The following is a 20,262-nucleotide window of genomic DNA, read 5'->3' on the forward strand; positions in this document are numbered from 1 at the left end:
TATCATCCATCCAACCATGTCTTAAGATAGGAGAGTTTTTACCTGCTCTGAGTGGTCACACCAGAAGCCTGCATTCATAGCAATGGGTAAGGAGTGATGAATCATATCAATGGTATACACTTCTCTCCTCAAAGGCTCCATTGTGTTGCACTCAAAAATTATGCAATTAGTTGATGAGAGGAATTTTTAAAAAACAGATCTTGAGAGTGAAATTTAAATCCTGCACACCATCTCACCTCTGCTCTCCCTGGCCAGTTATTGCGTGGAGTGGTTATGATTGTCAGTTTCAAAATGATCAGACGCAGCCTCCACAACTTTGACACTGGAAATGTGTCGGGGAAGGAGTTTCAGGCACTGTTTGACAGTCCAACAAGCACTTGGCTTGAAGGATACTGATGTCTTAAGTCTGCAGGAAATGCAGTGTCCAATTAGTTATGATCTATGCCTTTGTGGCGTAGCCACATTTTAGCATTTTGGCAAGCACAGCATAGGTTTGCAGTTCTCATTGTCTCTAAATACAGGATCTTGAGATATACATTCTCACTTCAGGTGTATTGAAGTTTCTGGGAGTGTGTGCCCATTTTCAGATCAGATAACATTATACTGTGTGTGGGGGCCAACAAGAGCCATTGTCTCAACTAATTGAATGTGCACTTGGGGTGGATTGTGAACATCAGAGAGGCCAAACTAGCTGGTGAAAGTCAGCATAGAAATGAGCCTTATTGCAAAAACAACTGCTAAGGTGCTCTTTAGCAAGGCTATAGAAAAAGTTAATTTCATGTGTATGTTTTGTAAAATGGCAAATGTTGCTCTAGCGAGTATTTACAGCAGCCAAGTCTGTTTTTGTGGGGCTGTTACCAAATAAAATACAGTAATGAAAGAGCATGTCAACCAGTGCATTTGTGTGGCTCAATGATGTGTTTTTAATAATCCCTCAACAACAGTGGAAGTCTATGGTAGAGGAATAAATTGTATCAGGTTTTGGCTGCACAGACAATACTTGTTAAGGATCATTAATTTCTGGTTTTGGTCCTCTCATGTGATTTATTGACAATAAGAAAAATATACAATATCACCAGACTTGTCTTTTAATTGGCTATTATTGTGCCTGTTGCCTTAAGGTGTGTGCATTAGCTTGGGGAATAGTGTATAGTGCATGTCTAATGAACCATGTGCTTGTGTTTTGTAGATGCCCTGACGCCAGCATCCAGTCCCTCGTCAGTTGTTTACGGGGTGGCAGCAGGCCAGGAGGAGCTCTCATCTTCCTCCTCATCGCTCAATCTGGAGTGTCGAGTGTGTGCTGACCGTGCCTCAGGCTACCACTACGGAGTCCACGCCTGCGAGGGTTGCAAGGTGATACGAATGTTACACATTATACAAATTATACAGTCGAACAAGCAGTTCTGTCTTTAGAGTTCATCCATCAGTGACTTCCTTCCAAAGTCACCCACACCTAAGCACAGATAAGCCAAAAATCACAGTGCTCTGATCACACATTAACCAGTTTTAGGACAATAAATCACATTTGGAAGTATAACACTGAAGAAAGTAGGACACACCGGGCCAGAAATCCAGAGGCCATGTGTCTTGTGACCAATGATAACTCCTAAAAGCATCAGAAACACCAGGCCCGGCCTTCACACGTGGTCGCCAAATAATCTTTCAGTTAATTGTTTACCAGTCATGTTGAAGAACAACCCAAGGCTGTTTTTAAGGCGCAGTAAAGGAAAGAGATAGTGTTACTTAAGGTGTTTGTGTGTGTGTTTTTGAGCCTATGTTGATGTGTTATGATTTCTGTATTCTATTATATTTTCACTGAAGGGGTAAAAAAAATAAAGGAAAAGTAGTTACTGAAGCAAGAGACTTTTTTATATGTATGAATGTACAGTAGTATTATGTCTAAGCATTCATGTAGTTGTGGATATATTGTGCATCCATGTATTAATAATATCAGAACTATATCAACTAAACAAAAGCCTTGTTAGTCCACAGGGCAGAGTCATTGTTTTGTGATCTATATGCAGGGTGTAGGGCTGTAAAACAACAGGTTATCATAAAGTATATTTGTTAACCTTTACATCTACCTTTAGGAGAGAGTCATTAAAGGCACATCTATCAGATGTGACCTATGAAGTGCCAAAGGGTAATGGTAAAGCCCGTACTTGCAACATTAGCTGGATGAACTGAAGTCTTCATTTGTTCATCAATCATCAGTCAAAAGCTTCTCCAACGTTAGCTAAGAAATTCAGCCTTCTTCTGCCCTAATTTTGAGGAGCCCTAATATCCCCATGTATTGTAAGGTTGAGTGACAGGAAATGATGGGAAATAAAGGGGAGCTTTATAGATTGTTTACACAAAATGCAAAGTTATCTTTGAAATCACCCTGAAAGCCTGGCTTTTTCTTTACAGCACTGAAATATTCATGACTGAATAAGCCACAATCAGAGTTGAAGCTCAGAAGAATAGTCTTAGTTATTGATTGTGTATAGTGTTGTGTGTAAAGTCTTGTATAAAATGACTTAATGTACAGGCATATAGCTCACTCTCTCATCTGCATGTTATTTGGTCATGGAACAGTAATAGGAGGAGGCTGACCTCTGTGATGTCAATACCCTGATCCCTTACGACAGTGGACACAAGCAGTGTTGGCATGAAGTCCATTCAGCCTGAATTCCAGTTCTGCCCTGGCTACATGACACCCTTGTTTTATGTGTGTTTACTCTGTGCATGCACGTGTGATTGGGGGTTAGTAGGTGAGAGTCACTCATACTTACTTAACATGTGCTCCCATGCTCGCAGCATGTCTGTGTAATCCTGTGTATCTGGTCTTGTATGTGCTGTTTGTGGGTCTGTATATATTTTGGCACACTGGGTGACAGTTTTGGATAAATATGTTATTAAGCAATTTCCCAGGCCATTTCCTACCCTCCAGCCAAACGCAAGCATGCCACTTGGTCCATCTCCCCCTTACCAAATGTTTCTTTTTGTCAAGGTTGTGTAAGCAAGGAGAAACTGATGGTGAAACTATTTATCTGATATTGTCATGCACCATTCATATGGGAATAAATAACAACTTTTCTAATGGCTTCTTTCTTAATAAAGAGTTAGTCAATAGGTTTTCTTTTTCCTGGAGCTTGAAACTGGTTGCATAAGAGCTTAGAGTTAATTAAAAGGTAATTTACTAGACTGTTACACTTCAGGATTTATTAGCTTATGTTTTAGAAATGTTTCATTATTGCCTGACTAATCTGGTCTTTTCCCTGTTTTTTTCTTGTTGCTCCTCCAGGGTTTTTTTCGACGGACCATCCGTCTGAAGCTGGAGTATGACAAGTGTGAGCGCCGCTGCAAGATCCAAAAGAAGAACCGCAACAAGTGCCAATACTGTCGCTTCCAGAAGTGCCTGTCAGTGGGCATGTCCCACAATGGTGAGTCTTACAGGGCAGGGCAGGGCAGGGCAGGTCTGGGCAGTGCTTCATGCTCAGCAGCACACACACGCGCACACACACACACACACACACACACACACACACACACACATACACATACACACACACATACACACACACAAGCATGGTTCTTATTACTTGTAAATACACTCTACTTTAGAGAGTACCACAGTTGTGTGGATGCCAAGAAAGATTGAACAGGCACGTACGCACATAATTAGCACAAATAAGCAATCTAACACCACAGCTGAGTGTTAAGTTTCATGTTAAGGCAAGTCACTAACTGAAGACTAAGTACATGGTCTTTCTGTGTGTGTCTATATATTTGGTAGTGTTAGAGTCATATTGCTTTGCAATGGCTGAACCCACTCAACCCTTTTGGTGCAGATATGTGAGCCACATAATCAGGTCAGGTGGGTCTGTCTAACTGATTATGTGATTTCCCATCTGCAAAAACCTATGAAGGGCACTGCCAGCCTGCTTTGTTTTATGTGTGTGATGTCTGTGTGTTGTTTTTTCCTTTGGTTAATCTGGCACAGGCCTATAAAGTGACTGTTGTCACCGTAGCCTGTCACCAAAAGTACCTGCACATGCAACATCTATGAACACCCAAAACAAAACACTGTCTTTCTTTAAAGGCTTACATCAGATTTCATCTTCAGTGCTTCTTATCTTTGTTTGGAATGCAGGAATATTGAGGTAAAAGAATGAGATTCTGGTGAATGTTGTTTACTTTGTGTAAACATACAACACAGCATGTTGACCCTTGACCAAGGTCAATGTCTCGATTTTTTTTTTTTTTTCGGGGGGGGGGGCACCCTGAAACAGATGTTGGAAATGACGTGTGTATGTGTGTGTTAGGGAGGCATGCAGGTACTTGAGTTTTCTGTACTATCAGTGTATAGATAAAGGTCAATGTAATTGGTGGGTTTACATATCGACTGTGCACACTCTGCAGATATTCCATACTAGTAGCAGTGAACTTGTGGATGTAGAGGCTGGACTGAGTGTCTTTATTTTGTCTCATGGGGTTATTGACTCAAGAGCCCTTCCTTAAAGGCACAGCCTAGATTTTGATAATCATAGTGCCTTACAGCTCAGCAGTAGCAGTATTTCTATCTGCTGCACTTCCTCTTACGGTAGATGTGTATTGAGTTTCATGGGCGTAAATGTAACCATAGAGGGGGAGGAAGGAGATTTGAGATGCTACTGCAACCTGATCCTTTAAGGTCAGGTGGTCTAACATACTACAGGACCACAGCACTGCTAATTTTGTCGCTCAGTTTGCATCGACCACCAATTGATTTCACAGTTAAATTTGAACATTCTGGATGTTCCTTATTAAAATGATTTAGTATTTAAACATTATCAGAAAAGGGAAGACTTAGAATTTTTTTTGTATTTTATTATTTTATGCTTTTATTCTGTAGTGGTCTCTAAAGAGGTGATGATTATATTTTTTATTTTTGAAACTGATTTATTACAGGGGAAAATGTAAACATTTACAAAAATGTCCTCAGGTGAAACCTTATTATGATACTTTGCTTATTTTCTGGAATATGCTGTACCAACAACATCCCTATTTTTACTGTTGCAACAGCAGCCAAATACATTTATTATCACACAACACACAAGTGATTGAAGGTTTCTTGAATCTAGCAACTTAATGATTCTTTCACTCTCACAAGATGCGCTGTAATTAACACATTATTTAATGTTTTTGCAGTTAGTGAGAAAATATTAGATGCAGAGCAATAATAAGTCTGCCTGTAGTGAAGGAGGTGTTTATTGACTGGAATCTTCCTCCACACATCAGCCTTTGAAACAGATGATTCAACTGAATGACAGACTGCCCCCCTCCCACCTTTAGGCTCCCTCCCAACTTGAGTCACAGACTCATCCCCTCACACCAGCTCTTAGGAAATGCACTTATGCTCAGCTTAGCATCACTCACTTCCTCTCATCTTAATTAGACTTGGCTCCTGCCCAGGCGACCGCCATGGAGCTTTACCAGCTTCAGATGATCCATCCACTTTGTGAGCAGTAATCTAACGGGCCCTCATGCTGTCTGCTAGCTTGGCATCTCGTCTCTGCTCAGTCCTGCTCAGTGTGCCTGGATTTGTTTCATCAGTGGGTGGCTCATTGGAAAACAGGGAAATCTCATCTCCTTTTATGCTTTTATAGTCTTGTAAATACAGGCAGTTGGTGCAGCTGGATGTTGGATTCTTAGAGGGAGGTGTATGAGTGTGTGCATTTTATGTGTGTGCTTGTATGCACCAGCTTGTGTGTATTTAGATTGGTGGGGAGGGGTTAAAAACAGTTCACCTCTAATCTCATTAGTCAAATGGGATCAGGCTGTCTGAGAAATGCCAGCATCCTCTCATAGAAAAACAACTCTTGTATGGTGTTGAAGCACAGTTCATACAACCGATGCCCTCTTCTAACACATCTCGTAAAGGGTAGTAACCTGGTGTGTTCATTCATAATTTCCTATAGCTGTAGTAAGTTAAATCCTTTTTAATGTTTTATTGATCAGACATTAAGTCTGTTTCCATATCCTCTTTCATTTGTGCTTTATTGACCATTGTTCAAAATATGTACCTTAGAGGCTTTGAAATAGAGAACTTAGGTGGGTCAAAAAATGCAGTGCCTGTTTGTGAAGGTTAATTATTAATGGATATTCGTTTTATTGTGCCTTACATGCTTTCATTGTGTCTCATGTGTTTCATTTTGGTGGGTGTGTGAAAATTGCAACAAAATTCTGCACAAAGGGTTCTGTTATCCCATCCAGTTGAAATGAGATGACTAAGTGTGGATCCTGTACTTTGGATTTAATATCATCTAACAGGACTCCCAGTTGCTCCAGCTGATGAACAGATGTTCTCTCAGGACCCAGAATACCTCACCATTACACATGTCACTTTATCACATAATGAAGCATTTGGACCCAGATTTAATCAGAATTTATATCTCAAGTGTTGTTTTCGCGCAGTGGGCACTTATTTTAGGGTGAAACTCACCTCCACCTGTAAACATGATGAAGACATAGGTGATGTTTTTGTCTTTGAAAGTTCCTTCTGTGGTAAACTGGTCTGTGTTTTGTTCTGTTTATGGGTCAATTTGCTATGGTGGTATGTAAATCATCTTTTTGAAATGAGGTTTTAACATCTCTGACTTTGAAATCAAGGCCTGGAGCTGCCTTTTGGTCCATTCATATTGACATTAAGAAGTGCCAGACTCAAGTTGCATCACTGATTTACATCTTTCACCATGCTGAATCAAGTCACTCTGTACATGTTATACCTGTTGGCATGTGGTCTGTTGTAGTTTAAGTGTACAGTGAGTTAGACTTATACTGATGATGATATTATGCTTGTCAAGGAGGTATGAGATTTTTTGTTTAGAATACGACAGAATACTCAGATCAATAGACTGGGAGAGGAAAAGGCTTTGGTAAGCAATGAGTGTAGTGCAATGTTGAATATCCCAAAAACTGCTTTTTGCATTTTCAGTGATGCTATTTTTGAACATTTCATTGCTACTGCTCCACAAGCTTTATTTGGATGGATTTAATATTTTTGGATACATGTAGGGTTTTTCCTTTGCTGATATGTTTACTTGGAGTCATTTTACTTCGTGGGGTGTCCTTGTAGAGATTTTGAAAATGATTCCTCCAGATGTCAGCATCTGAATGAATAAGTTATTATTGTGGTTTTGTGGAGCTCAATCTATTTTACATTCTCCAAAACTGTGTTTGTTTTAAAACTCTCTTTGCACTCTCTTTGTTCTTATACAGCAGTTTTCTCTGTATTCTATTGCATGACCTTTTACTTTATACAACAATACATATATTATTAACTGTATGATATTAACTACATTATAAATTTTATTTGTGACTCTGATTCCTTTCAAATTCAGATTTATGTTGGCTCAAATTCTGTCATCTCAATCCAATTCTTCTCTTTCCTGTTCTTCACAGCCATCCGTTTTGGTCGGATGCCCCAATCGGAGAAGTTAAAGCTGAAGGCGGAGATGGTAACAGGGGACAGGGTGGTGGAGGACCCTCAGCTAGCCGACCAGAAGACACTGGCCAGGCAGATTTACGAGGCCTACCTCAAGAACTTCAACATGAACAAGGCCAAGGCTCGAACCATTCTCACCGGCAAGACCAGCACCCCTGTATGTTGATTAGGAGTAATGGGTTGCGTGTGTGTGTATGAGTGGATTGCGTGTTCATGGCTCTCCTCATTACCAGAATTTCCTCACAGGTCAAAGTCATGTTGTCTTGCAACTTTTGATTTATTTCCTCCCCATTGGAGTGATTTTAATGTCACTCTGAGCACACAGAAAATTTGCAATCAAAATCATGTCTCAATATGGCTTGGCAGCCACTACCTCAGAGATTACGTGCAGCCAGCCAATGACAGAAATAACTTGCTCAATCAGTAGTGCAAGCCAGCACACAGGCTAGACAAGGACATGTCTGTTTGCATGGAAACTATATAAAGATCCAGTGTATGAGCCCATCACCTCACCCTCTACCTCCTGTTCCCCTCCATTCCTGCTCTCCTTTCAGTCTCACCAAAAACATTCCCTCGCACCCTTGTTTCTTTCACTTTGAAAAAGAGGGGTCAGCAAGGGGAGAATCAGGGACTGTAGTCCACAGTTGTTGTGAATTCCATGGATGGATGTGTGTAGGTGTGAAATAGGTCAAGAGGAACAGGTCAGTCCAAGTGCACATCCATGTTCAAACACAGACCTTCCCTTCTGCTTCTGGAGATGAAAGCTTCCAAATGGATAAGTGTCCATTTACAGTTCAGAGGGAGACTGAAGCAGTCAGTTGGAAATGCACATATTGTTTGATCCACCTTTGATTTTAAAGTTCATTCATGGTGTCACAGCACTTAAATACAACAGTGAACTTGCCAAGAAAGTCATACTGTACCACTTGACAAGAAAAAAGTTGATATAGAAAACATTCAACTTAATTGTTCAAAAACAGGTATCAAGGTACTACAATTGAGCCAGAACATGTCCATCAGGTTTGACTCATCAGGCTCAGTGTCTGGCAGTACTGTGTACTGAGACATAATTGTGTTGTGTTGGCTCAGATTTGTATATAGCTAATTTTATCGTCTGGCTTAACTGGTTTTGCGGTGGGATGATTCATCTTAGCACTGTGCACAGACTTGACAGGATGTCTTTAGTACCAAAACAAAAAAAAAAAAAACAGCTCAAGATATGTCAAGCAAGCATAACTGAGAGAGGCTATGCATTGTTTTTAGCCATTGCAGTATAAACTGTATCAATGTTTCTAGGGAAAAAAAATGTTTGGCACGCAAACTGCTTTGAGCATCCATTTGGGTGGTGCTCCAGGGTCAAGGAGAGTGTTTACGTGTATCAGCATTTCACAAATCAGCAAAACTTAACTATCAACAAGGACTGTGGGCTTTGTACTTTTTGCTACCCACTGAAGTACCAAGGTCTCCTCTGAGGTTATTGTAACAACAGGATGATGATTTTGAGTTTCTTTTGTTTCTGCAGGATCATGTAGAATCAGTTCAGGCTGTGAGGCCAAAAAGAAGCAAAGTATATTCAGCAAAAAACTAAAGCTATTTACTCACTATATACAGTGAGCATGTGCACAAAGCCTGTGTCAGCGGTTTTGGTACAACATTCTTTGAAAGCATTCTGAAACCAAGATTACTTCATGAGCAAAATTTACATTGTATCATAGTGAAATCTGATACTCACCTTGATCAGAATTGCATTTGGTTGTGTTGTTAGCTTGTTTGTGGTACTAAATTACTTATTATAAACAATCTGGGTTGAGGTTATCTGATGATCAAATGTTGTGTTGACCTAGAAGTACCGCAAAATTAAACAGCTCAACGTCATGTCCCTCATACCTTCCCTTGCTACTCTAGCCCACATTTAGCACAGCATTCATGAGTCAGAGCTGTGATCTGATGTGCAGCAGCAGGTGTAGCTGCTCATCTGATGCTGTAACTTCTCCACTGTAGGAACAGTGACACAGCTAAAAATCAGTTAGAATCAATCAGCTGCTATTTGGAGCTTACATAGCTGCTTACATTTTATTTGTGTCTCTCCAACAATTTTATTAAGATACTGTACACATTTTTTTCATTATGAAAGAGTAATATGTCAACCGGGGCATACTGTAGTGTCAAATGAACCACTGTCTTATTTTTGACAGTTTACGTTTGCTTGGGTGAGCCTTCTTCGTCCTCTGACACCGCTTTACTTTCAACATGAACTGTGCTCATAATTCTAGAGAAATTGTTTGTACCTGAAACTTTTTACTTTGAGTATTGTGAGTGAGATCTGTAATTATGTAGCTGCAGGGTCAAGGAGAGTAATTATGTCATTTTGGAAATATTTAAGCGTCAATAAGGGCTCTGGGCTTAGCCTCTCCTTTCAGTAAAGATTATGTGTAAACACCGCAGGCACTAGAGTTTTTCATGTAGAGAGGTTTGCTGAGTCAGCTTTTTCCATATTTATGTAGTCAAATCAGGTCAGGTTTATTTATGTAGGCCAGTATACACTGTACGGACTGTGTTGCATTTCAATTAGAAACACATTTTTAACCATACATATAGCTCATAAGAGTGTTTGTTTCTCCATGGTCCGCAGCCTTTCGTCATCCATGACATGGAGACCCTCCAGCTGGCTGAACAGACACTGGTGGCCAAGATGGTTGGCTCTGCGGGAGTGTTGAAAGACAGGGAAGCAGAGGTTCGGATTTTCCACTGCTGCCAATGCACGTCGGTGGAAACCGTCACAGAGCTCACAGAGTTTGCAAAGTCCGTCCCCGGGTTCTCAAGCCTGGACCTCAACGATCAGGTGACTCTTTTGAAATATGGAGTGTACGAGGCTCTTTTCGCCATGCTCGCCTCCAGTATGAACAAAGACGGGCTTCTCGTAGCCTACGGTTCAGGCTTCATCACCCGGGAATTCCTCAAGAGCCTGCGTCGTCCGTTCAGCGATATGATGGAGCCAAAGTTCCAGTTTGCCATGAAGTTTAACGCACTGGAGCTGGACGACAGTGACCTGGCTCTGTTTGTGGCCGCTATCATCTGCTGTGGAGGTGAGGATGCAGGAAAAATAATGCTGTTTATAATTTAATTATTAATTTGCTGCATATTATTTTCTCTTTCTTTTGGCTTTTTGAAATCTTTTACTCTCTTAAAACAAATCTTTTTTTGCAATTGTAGAAATGGAAAAGGTATTCTGGAACTTTCTATACTTTGTATAGAGTATTTTATTCTGAGTGTTTAAGGAGTCTCACTCAACTTTATTTTTCCCCCCACCTTGATTAGACCGACCAGGCCTGGTCAATGTGGCACACATAGAGAGAATGCAGGAGAGCATTGTGCAGGTGCTACAGCTCCATCTGCTGGCCAATCACCCAGACGACACTTTCCTCTTCCCCAAGCTGCTGCAGAAACTGGCTGACCTCCGGCAGCTAGTCACCGAGCATGCACAGCTGGTGCAGGAGATCAAAAAGACAGAGGACACCTCACTGCACCCACTCCTGCAGGAGATCTACAGAGACATGTACTGAGGATTGTGGAGGAATAACCAAGAGAGGCACTCTACAAACCATCTCTTTTTTTCAGGGACAGAATAAGTAAAAGAGTCCTCCATAAGCTAGGGTTGAACCACTTAACCCCCCACCCCCTACCCCTCCAATGCAGTAAGAATTAGCTTTGGTCAGCGCAAGAGGTCCTGTTTAGGCCCAGTCAAGAAGCTGATGATTTGCATGGTTTGACGCAGTGCTCTCCACTCCATTGTGTGGACGTTCCCAGACATGTATGCAAAGATGTGATGTTCAGCTGACTGAGCCCCTATCTAGACACCAGTGTATTCAATCTCAGACCAAACCCTTGGATACAAACAATAAATGCTAATTTAAAATCCACGAGGTCAAACTCCATGGTTATCCCCATCCTGACCCCTTAACAATAATGAGGACAGAACAAAAATGAGGACAGAAAGTGAACTTGATAGTTGCCACTCCAGCAGTATGTTTGAAAGTAGATTTTTATATTGATGTCAACAAGCAAAGAGCCATATACATTCACAACACCTTCAAATGACTTCTGTGGCAGCAGTAACATTAAGACAGTAATGGTACAGTTTTCAAGCAAGGCAGCTTCTGCCAAATTGGCTACCAGTAAAGGGTGGTTATCCATGCACCAGCCCTCCAGCATGTTTCTTCGCCTTTTTTATACCTGTCACCAGGCTCTTGAGCATAATCATTTATTTGTACTGTAAGTTTTCTAAGCCATACTTTCTTGGTAATGATACTGGAAATGACCGTCTGTCATATTCTTTTCTCTTCTTAACAAGACAGCATCAAGACTTGGAATGGATTGTCATCACTTACTACTCAACTTATACACAAACTGTTCAGGCAGTGGTATTTTTACACTTTAGAATAAGATAGCAAAATCTTAAAGTTTATAAGAAAATCTGAGGTTTTTGCAGACTGAAATGACCACAGGCACAGATTCACTGTGTACATGCACCATAATGCACATCTGAAGGACAGACGTGCCTGTTATATGTTAATATGGCACCATTTTATACTGGACCTCTGTCGAATGCCTTTTTCGCAAAACACATGCACAGACGTTTGGCACTCCATCCTGTTTTGTGTCCTGGTATTCAAGGGCTAACACCAAGATAAACCGCATTACAACCTTAATACAGGCAGACTTTGGATGGATTTGCTGGAAATGAATTAATCCGTTTCTTAATTTCTCACTCCCTGAAGTGCTGTTCCTCAAAATTATGTCCCATTATTTTTTTTCTCTGTTGTGTTGTCTCTCTCTTTCTCCCGTCAGTCCCTCTGCCTTCTATTGTGTTTCGCTGACTGTGTTTGGTCCTCGAAACACATGCAACTGATTAGGATTCAGGGGTGCACATTTTTTATATGGTGGCAAATGAAAAGCATTATTCTTTTCTTGATAGAGGGAAATCATAATGGTATAGCCTCACAGATTAAACCAATACTTTGACAAGTCTGCACTTATTTGATTAAGCAAGTAAAATAAAGCCGGTCAGACTTTTTAAACAGCTAAAAAATTAGTAGACATCTTTCACAATTAGACAAGTATAAAGTGATGGGTGAAGACCAAATACGTTTCCATAAGGTATCATTCACATGTTTTGTCCTCTATCTGTTATGATAACTGTGCATGTGAAAAGGTGACTCCTGGATGCTGTTGTCATACTGCCTTTTGTAAAAAAAAAAAAAGAAAGAAAGAAAAAAAAGAAAGAAAAGAAAAAGATCATGCTACACAGAAGACCTACAGTAAAGGAATGTTGATGGTGAAAACATGCATGTCTGATAGTTTGGATAATACATATGTGGATCTGTGAGAGAATGTCCCCCCCCCCCCCCAAAAAAAAAAAAAAAATCTGCTTATCCAACCAAAGTCTCCTAAAATCATTATGAACTGATTGAAACTTTGTCACGAGAAATGGACCTTGTGTTTATAATTACATCACATTGTATAAACAGAGTGTACTGTACATAGCTGAAATGATCACGCTGACTGCTTGCCCCAACCTTTAACTCTTGAGGTATACAAGGTACTAATGATGATCAACTTTTGTATTCCTCCGTTTTGGTAAACAGTGTTTGAAATTTTACAGTAAATGTAGTTATGTACTGTTTTTTTTTTGTTTTTTTTTTGCTTAAAATGCCACATAATTGTGTTTTGATTGAATTGGATCATATTTTTATACTAAAGTATATATGTATGACTAAATCAGATAATTGTTTATTTGAAATGGCACGATTTAAGAGTGCAATGTAAATAGAATTAAGGGTAATAGGGCAACTGGTAATCTGAATATCCATAAATCTGAATCTCATTGGGGACATTCCTTTTTGTTAATTGCTGTTTTCTAGAACGAGAAACATCAAGGCTACAATATGCATTCGGTTCATTTCAACTGTACTTCATTTATCTGTTAAATTAATCTTATGGTTTAAACTGAACGCATACGAGGGCTGTGCAGGGATGCACCAGCTCACAACTTCGGGTAGTTGATTAAAACTTGACCTCTGTGACCTTGGAATACAATGAAAACAACATTTATCATTTGAAAAGTCAAGCTACAACTAGGCCCTGATCATACAATACTGGTCTCATCTCTTATACTCTGTTCTCAGGTTGAAAAAACAAATGGGGTAGTTAATATATGCACAGAATTTCACCATTCAGAAATGCTCCATTGTTGCCTCTTCATATTGAACAAACCAACCTGTATTTTTTTTAGTCGTCAAATAGAGAAAGAGAATGCACTCATAATTTGCCATCACATCACATGTTTTTATAGTAAAGAAGATGCAGTAATGAAAATGCAGTATATGTTGTTTTATAATCATATTTTGTCACACTTTTTGTCTTGACTTTTCTCTCCTCACTCGCTGCTATATTGTACTAACTCACCCAACATTTCTTATGCCATGAGTAGATTACTGACACTTCAAGCTGCCTCTTACTTATTATATCTTCTTACAGAATGTCAATCCCAAATGCAGATTTCACTAAACACAACTTGTTTTTTTTGGGAGTACCCAATTATGCTTGGGAATCAACAAACAATCTGTGCCTTAGCGTGTGCCCATGCCATACAACACTAGAGATTCAGATTTTTTTTAAAACTTGACTTGTGCACACACTTTTAGAATTGTAAACGGTTGGTGTCTTCAGCTAGATTTATGTAGCTGTTGGTGACACAATAGGGCTACGCAGACAGGAAATGATGTCATGGCAGATTTACATTAAACTACAGTAAGAAAGAGGCTCATAAGTGCTATTGAAGCATCATTTTACATCAACAATGAAGGATTTGCTTTGAAGTAAGAACAGACTTTTAAAAGCTAAACACAAAATGGTTGAATCGCTAGAGCCAGGCCCTTGAGGAAAAGTCATCTAAATTTGTGATGTCTGCTTACCCTTAGGAATGTCTGTTTTGTGTTGTATTGACAAGGGACTTTTTAACTTTTATCAGGGAAACCTAGTCTTCCTTTGTTGAACTAGCTCAGGACATAGAAAGGTACTGTTCTTTCCCCTCTCTCTCTCTCTCTCTCTCTCTCTCTCATTCTCTCCCTCTCATTCTCTCTGGAATAAATGTATAGTGCTCTGCCTTACAGCACACAAACACCAACAACAATATTGATTATTATCTTATTTTCATTTTCCAAAACTGACAGAAAAAATGTTACTGGGGGCAGCAGTCATAAGAATTAGATATTTGATTTTTTTTTTTTTTTTCTTCCTGGATTTCATGGAGTTTGTGTTTGTGGCTATAGTGTCATGCAAAGACACAACAGAGACTGTCTTTGGATGTGTTGTTAATGTGTACTGTGGCTTGGTAACAATACTGTAAATGTTTGATGAATGTATATCTAGTCATTTAAACAATGAAACAAGTTGACATTGAATGGATTTCAAAATTAAATGATTTTAAAATCCACCATGTTTTGTATATTTGTTATTACTTTTCTGGATAATGATAGATATCAAACATATTCCAAGGCAATCAAGATATGCATTAGTCCATACTGACCCCACTTGGATGAAACTTAACTATTGCTTTTATTTGGTGAAGAGTCAGTAAAACAAAACACCTTTGTATTCAGGTTTCGGTCCCGCTTTACACAAAAACACAACATTCCAAAAAACACCACAACATTTTGGAAATCACATTAATTTCACAAAACATTTGCGGAAAAACAACAGTATTTCAGGTTAGGGGAAGGGTGGGACAACACATCTTGCTTGTGATTGGACAGAGCCCGAGTTAATCGGTTGTCGGCGTCTGACGTCAGCGACATGCAAAATCAAGCACCCAAAGGCTCGAAGAAATAGCCAGTAACCCCGGATTAAATACCTCAAACCATTAACCTATTCTTAAGAGAGGTAATGGATTTTGAAGTCGAAGGCCAACTGAAAGAACCTACTTAATGCACCAGGTTAAATATCCCAGTCCATAGCACGTTTGCTTCTATTCGGTGGTTAAAGAGCAATCAGGGGCGGCCGATGGAGCGCAGATAGACGGAGAAACGACGCCCGGGAAACAGATTTAAACCAACGTTTGAACCGTTGCTTCGGTTTGTCAGTGCTGTGAGAAGGAAGCCTGGATGTTAAAACAAACTTTGGAGCTGCTTTTTTGTCGAACATGAGTGAGGCTGGATGTTGAATACACCTGTAGTACGAAGGTAAGGTTAAGGAGCGAACTAGCTACGGGCTAGCGTTAGCATTTGCAGTAGTGGCGAGCGTTAGCATTAGCCTTCTTTATTAATGATCAACATCTTTTGAACTTATTTCTATTTCAGTCGTTTTCATCGCGTGGGTAAGCGTGTGTTTGTGTGTCTGTGACTGAGGCATCCCTGACATGAGTTGTGGACTTCTAATGTTGACGGGTGAAAAAACAACGAGCTCTTGATAGTCTGTTTAAATCTGTTGTATTTGTTTACAGTCACTTTACCAACATTTTGCACCTCTTTGTAACTTTGTGTTCCATCCTGCTCATTTTAACTCAGTTTTTAGCGGCCTATCATGTCGTTGTCATGTTGGTTATTTTGCACTATATTGCGTCTCTTCTTTACCATCCAGGTGGATGTCAGCGTTAGCATTAGCCTTATCTTTTAACGATGCCTTGGGGTGTTAAAGTGTGTTTGTGTCTCTGACTTTAGCGTCCCTGACATGAGTTGTGGGCACTTTACGGAGGCAAGGTAGTCTGTTTTATCATGTCGTTGTGATATTTATGTCTCTCTTTGTGGTCTTATTGCATCGTTGTGTGTCTTTACGTGGGTATTTTACATCTATTTATGGTCAGCGTCTTTGTCTCTTTGTGGTCGTTCTTACTGCGTCTCTGTAATTCTGTGTCCATTCCTGATCATTTTGTGTTTGTGGCTATAGTGTCTCTTTGAGGCCATTTTTGTTTCATTTTGGCAGTTAAGCATCTGTTTTGCTTCTTGGTTTTTTTTTTTTTTTGTTTTTTTTTTGTCTGTCCCCTTTGTAGATTTGTGGCAGTAATTTCTCCATAGCTTTCTATTGACCCACAGTTGTACATATCAGTGATCAGAAATTTGTTTGTGGAGTCTTAATATTTGATTGGGTTCAGTTATATGTTAAATTCAAGCTTGAAAACTAAATTTTTACACTGTGCTCCTCTACAAGTTTGAGCCTCAAACATTTTAGTTACTTTGTTGTTGATTCTTAAGGATGTGATGCTTTTTCTTGTCATATGTCACTCTATTACAGTGTGATGACACACTCAGCTCACGAGACAAGACAATATACGATATTAGGTTCGCAAGAACGAGACAAAATTTTAATACTATTTTAAAGAAAAAACTTCAATGATGAAATATGTGACTGGAAAGTCTTTTATTTGCTCATACAAACAGCGTAGCAACGTGTCCACAGGTACAATACGAACAGTATGATGTGTATGACTGACCTAATGTGAAACTAATAAGACAAAACTGCTATAAACAGTATAATTAGCAGAGTGTTCACTACTATTGATGTGAGTAACAGCCATTCTTATGTCAAGGTTGGAAATCTGATTTCATTGGCTTTCCAGTTGACTTGGAAGTCAGAAATTCACACTAAGTGTAACTGGAACACCATAATTTCATCGATTATGCTAGCTGCAGGTTGATACTGTCTCACGAAACAGCTTTTCACCATGTCATGTTGTGGAAGAAATACTCAGACTTTTTACTGAAGTCTAATAAACAACACAAATTAAAAACCTGCATTCAAAATGTACTTAACTGATAGTGTTTATCATTTTTATGCAGTTTACAGTAACAGACATGATTGCTTCAGTGATTAGTTGATAGACACACAATTAATAATCATTTTGCTTTTTCAAAAATATTTGTTGTTGGTGGTTCTTTAAGAGGTGATGACAGTAAACTGTTCATTTTCTGAAACAGACCTGTTTGGAAAATGCTCTGGTTCAGCTGTAATGTTGAATATTTATCTGTGTTTCATGGTTAAGCTGTTGACGAGTAATAGGCAGTAGTGTGTTCATCATTTTCCTTTGTATGTTTCTCTTTGATTTCCTCCAGGTGTCAGTACTTCGTCCACAACACCGTCCACGTTTGCAGAGACGTCATCCATGATCGCAGAGACATGGTCACTGATCAGAGAGACATTGTTTAGGCTGAGGGAGACAACGTCCACGATCAGACACATTCTCCATGGTCACTGAGACCTTGTCAAAGAGGAGAGACCCGTTGTCCTTGATTAGAGACATTGTCCATGAACCACAAAGACATGTGCAAGAATCGGCAGAGACTGGGGTCACCGATTCGATGGCATTGCCCGTGTTCATAGAGACATTGTCAGTGATCACAGAGACATCGTCTATGATCTCAGAGACACAGTCCACGATCACAGAGTCTTCGTACAATGAAGTTCTTTGAGACCAGGACAGAGGCCTCCAGGTAATTCACAAACCACTTTACATCAACTGTCCAACACAGAGCACTGACATTAAATTGTTTATATTCAGTATTCAGCATATCAGAAAAGGGTAATAATAGAAGTAATCTGCTATATAAAAATAATGTACAAGTAATCTGTATTAATTAATGTAAAAGTAATTAGCAATGTCAGAAGTAAGATTTAACAGTCAAAATTATGTGTTACTAGAGGTAGTTTCAGAAGTAATATGTAATAAGAGAAGTACTATGTAATGGTAAAAATAATCTAATATTAGAGGTAACAGTAAAACTAATCTATAATATAAAAGCAATGCAGAATTAATAATAATCCAAAATTGAAGAAAAAATGTCATGTTATAGTAAGACATAAAAAATGCCAGTTTAGTAAAGCATCAGAAATGGTCAAAAAATGTCATAGTAATACGGCGTAAAAATGTGCTAGATATACTAGACTACACCATACAAAACAATATAAATTCTACAAAGAAAATATTGGATCAAGTTGTTCATAAGTCTGTTAACTGTTGGTAGGAGGGTGATTTTAAAAATATCTTTCCAGTATATAACAACCTTATTTACGTTAAAGTTTTCACATAAGCTGCTGTCAAGACCTTTTGTAAATTTGGTTGTTATTCATTAAATGAAACCGACACCAAACAAAGACATTTTAAATATATGTTCATAAGAAGTTTGAAATGTGCAAAAATGATTCTGTATGTGACCGTCTGTGGTGGAATAAATACTCACACTCTCTACTGAAGAATAAATAACACAAGTTAAAATCCTGCATTCAAAAATATACCTAACTGATTGTGTTTATTATTGTTCTGCAGTTCACAGTAACATACATGATTGCTTCAGTGATTAGTTGACAGACACACAATTAATAATAATTTTACTTTTTCTCAAATATTTGCTGTTGGCTCTTCAGGAAGTGATGACAGTCAACTGTTCACTTTCTGAAACAGCCCTCTAATGTTTGTTAAATGTTGTGGTTCAGCTGTAATGTTGAATATCTGTGTTTTCATGGTTAAACTGTTGATGAGGAACAGGTAGTAGTGTATTGATCAATTTCTCTTTGATTTCTTCCAGGTGTCACCACTTCATCCACAACATTGTCCACGATTCGCAGAGACTGGGGTCACTGATTTGACAGCATTGCCCGCATTCATAGAGACACCGTCCACGATCACACATCATACAATGAAGTTCTTTGAGACCAGGACAGAGGCCTCTAGGTAATTCACAAACAGCTTTAAACCAACGGTCCAACACAAAGCACTGATATTAAAATTGTTTATGTTCAGTATTCAGTATATCAGAAAAGGGTAATAGTAGAAGTAATCTGCTATATAAAAATAATGTATAAGTAATAAGACTTAAGAAATAAGTAATAAGAAAAGTAATCAAATATTAGATCGTCATATAAAAGCAATGCAGAAGTAATAATAATTCAAAATAGAAGTAAAAAGGACATCAAAAATGTCATAGTACAGTAAGGCATCACCAACTGTTAAGAAATGCTATAGTATCCAAAAATATCATAGTATAGTATGGCGTCAAAAATAATCAAAAAATGTCATAGTATAATAAGGCATTAAAAACTCTCAAAAAAATCATAGTATAGTAAAGTGTCAAAAAAAAGTCACGGCACAGTAAGTCAAATAATGTCATAGTATGGTAAGCTGTCAAAAAATGTCATGGTATAATAAGGCGTCAAAAAAAGTCATAGTATAATAATGCATCAAAAATGTCATAGTAAGGCATTAAAAACTCTCAAAAAAATCATAGTATAGTAAAGTGTCAAAAAAAGTCACAGCACAGTAAGTCAAATAATGTCATAATAGAGTAAGTTGTCAAAAAAAAGTCATAGGCATTACAAACTGAAAAAAATCATAGTACAGTAAACTGTCAAAAACAGTCAAAAAACATCAAAGTATAGTAAGTTGTCAAAAAATGTTGTGGTATAATAAGGCGTCAAAAATGTCATAGTAAGGCATTAAAAACTGAAAAAATCATAGTACAGTAAAGTGTCAAAAACAGTCAAAAAACATCAAAGTATAGTAAGCTGTCAAAAAATGTCATGGTATAATAAGGCGTCAAAAAAAGTCATAGTATAATAATGCATCAAAAATGTCATAGTAAGGCATTAAAAACTCTCAAAAAAATCATAGTATAGTAAAGTGTCAAAAAAAGTCACGGCACAGTAAGTCAAATAATGTCATAATAGAGTAAGTTGTCAAAAAAAAGTCATAGGCATTACAAACTGAAAAAAATCATAGTACAGTAAACTGTCAAAAACAGTCAAAA

General features: G+C 38.6%; 1 protein-coding gene across 2 annotated transcripts in view; it reads left to right on the plus strand.

Annotated features, from left to right (window-relative positions):
* The window catches only part of pparab (peroxisome proliferator-activated receptor alpha b), a 28,109-nt gene extending 13,146 nt beyond the window's left edge, over window positions 1–14,963 (plus strand). For both annotated transcript variants that reach the window (XM_018675942.2, XM_018675943.2), the window contains exons 3-7: window positions 1,190–1,353; window positions 3,287–3,425; window positions 7,426–7,625; window positions 10,101–10,554; window positions 10,787–14,963. In XM_018675942.2, the coding sequence (XP_018531458.1) occupies window positions 1,190–1,353; window positions 3,287–3,425; window positions 7,426–7,625; window positions 10,101–10,554; window positions 10,787–11,031 (1,202 nt within the window). In that variant the 3' untranslated portion in view covers window positions 11,032–14,963. The remainder of the gene's footprint in view (window positions 1–1,189; window positions 1,354–3,286; window positions 3,426–7,425; window positions 7,626–10,100; window positions 10,555–10,786) is intronic.
* Window positions 14,964–20,262: the final 5,299 nt, after the last annotated feature.

Source organism: Lates calcarifer, linkage group LG10, assembly GCF_001640805.2.
Source record: "Lates calcarifer isolate ASB-BC8 linkage group LG10, TLL_Latcal_v3, whole genome shotgun sequence".
Taxonomy (NCBI): Eukaryota; Metazoa; Chordata; class Actinopteri; family Centropomidae; genus Lates; species Lates calcarifer.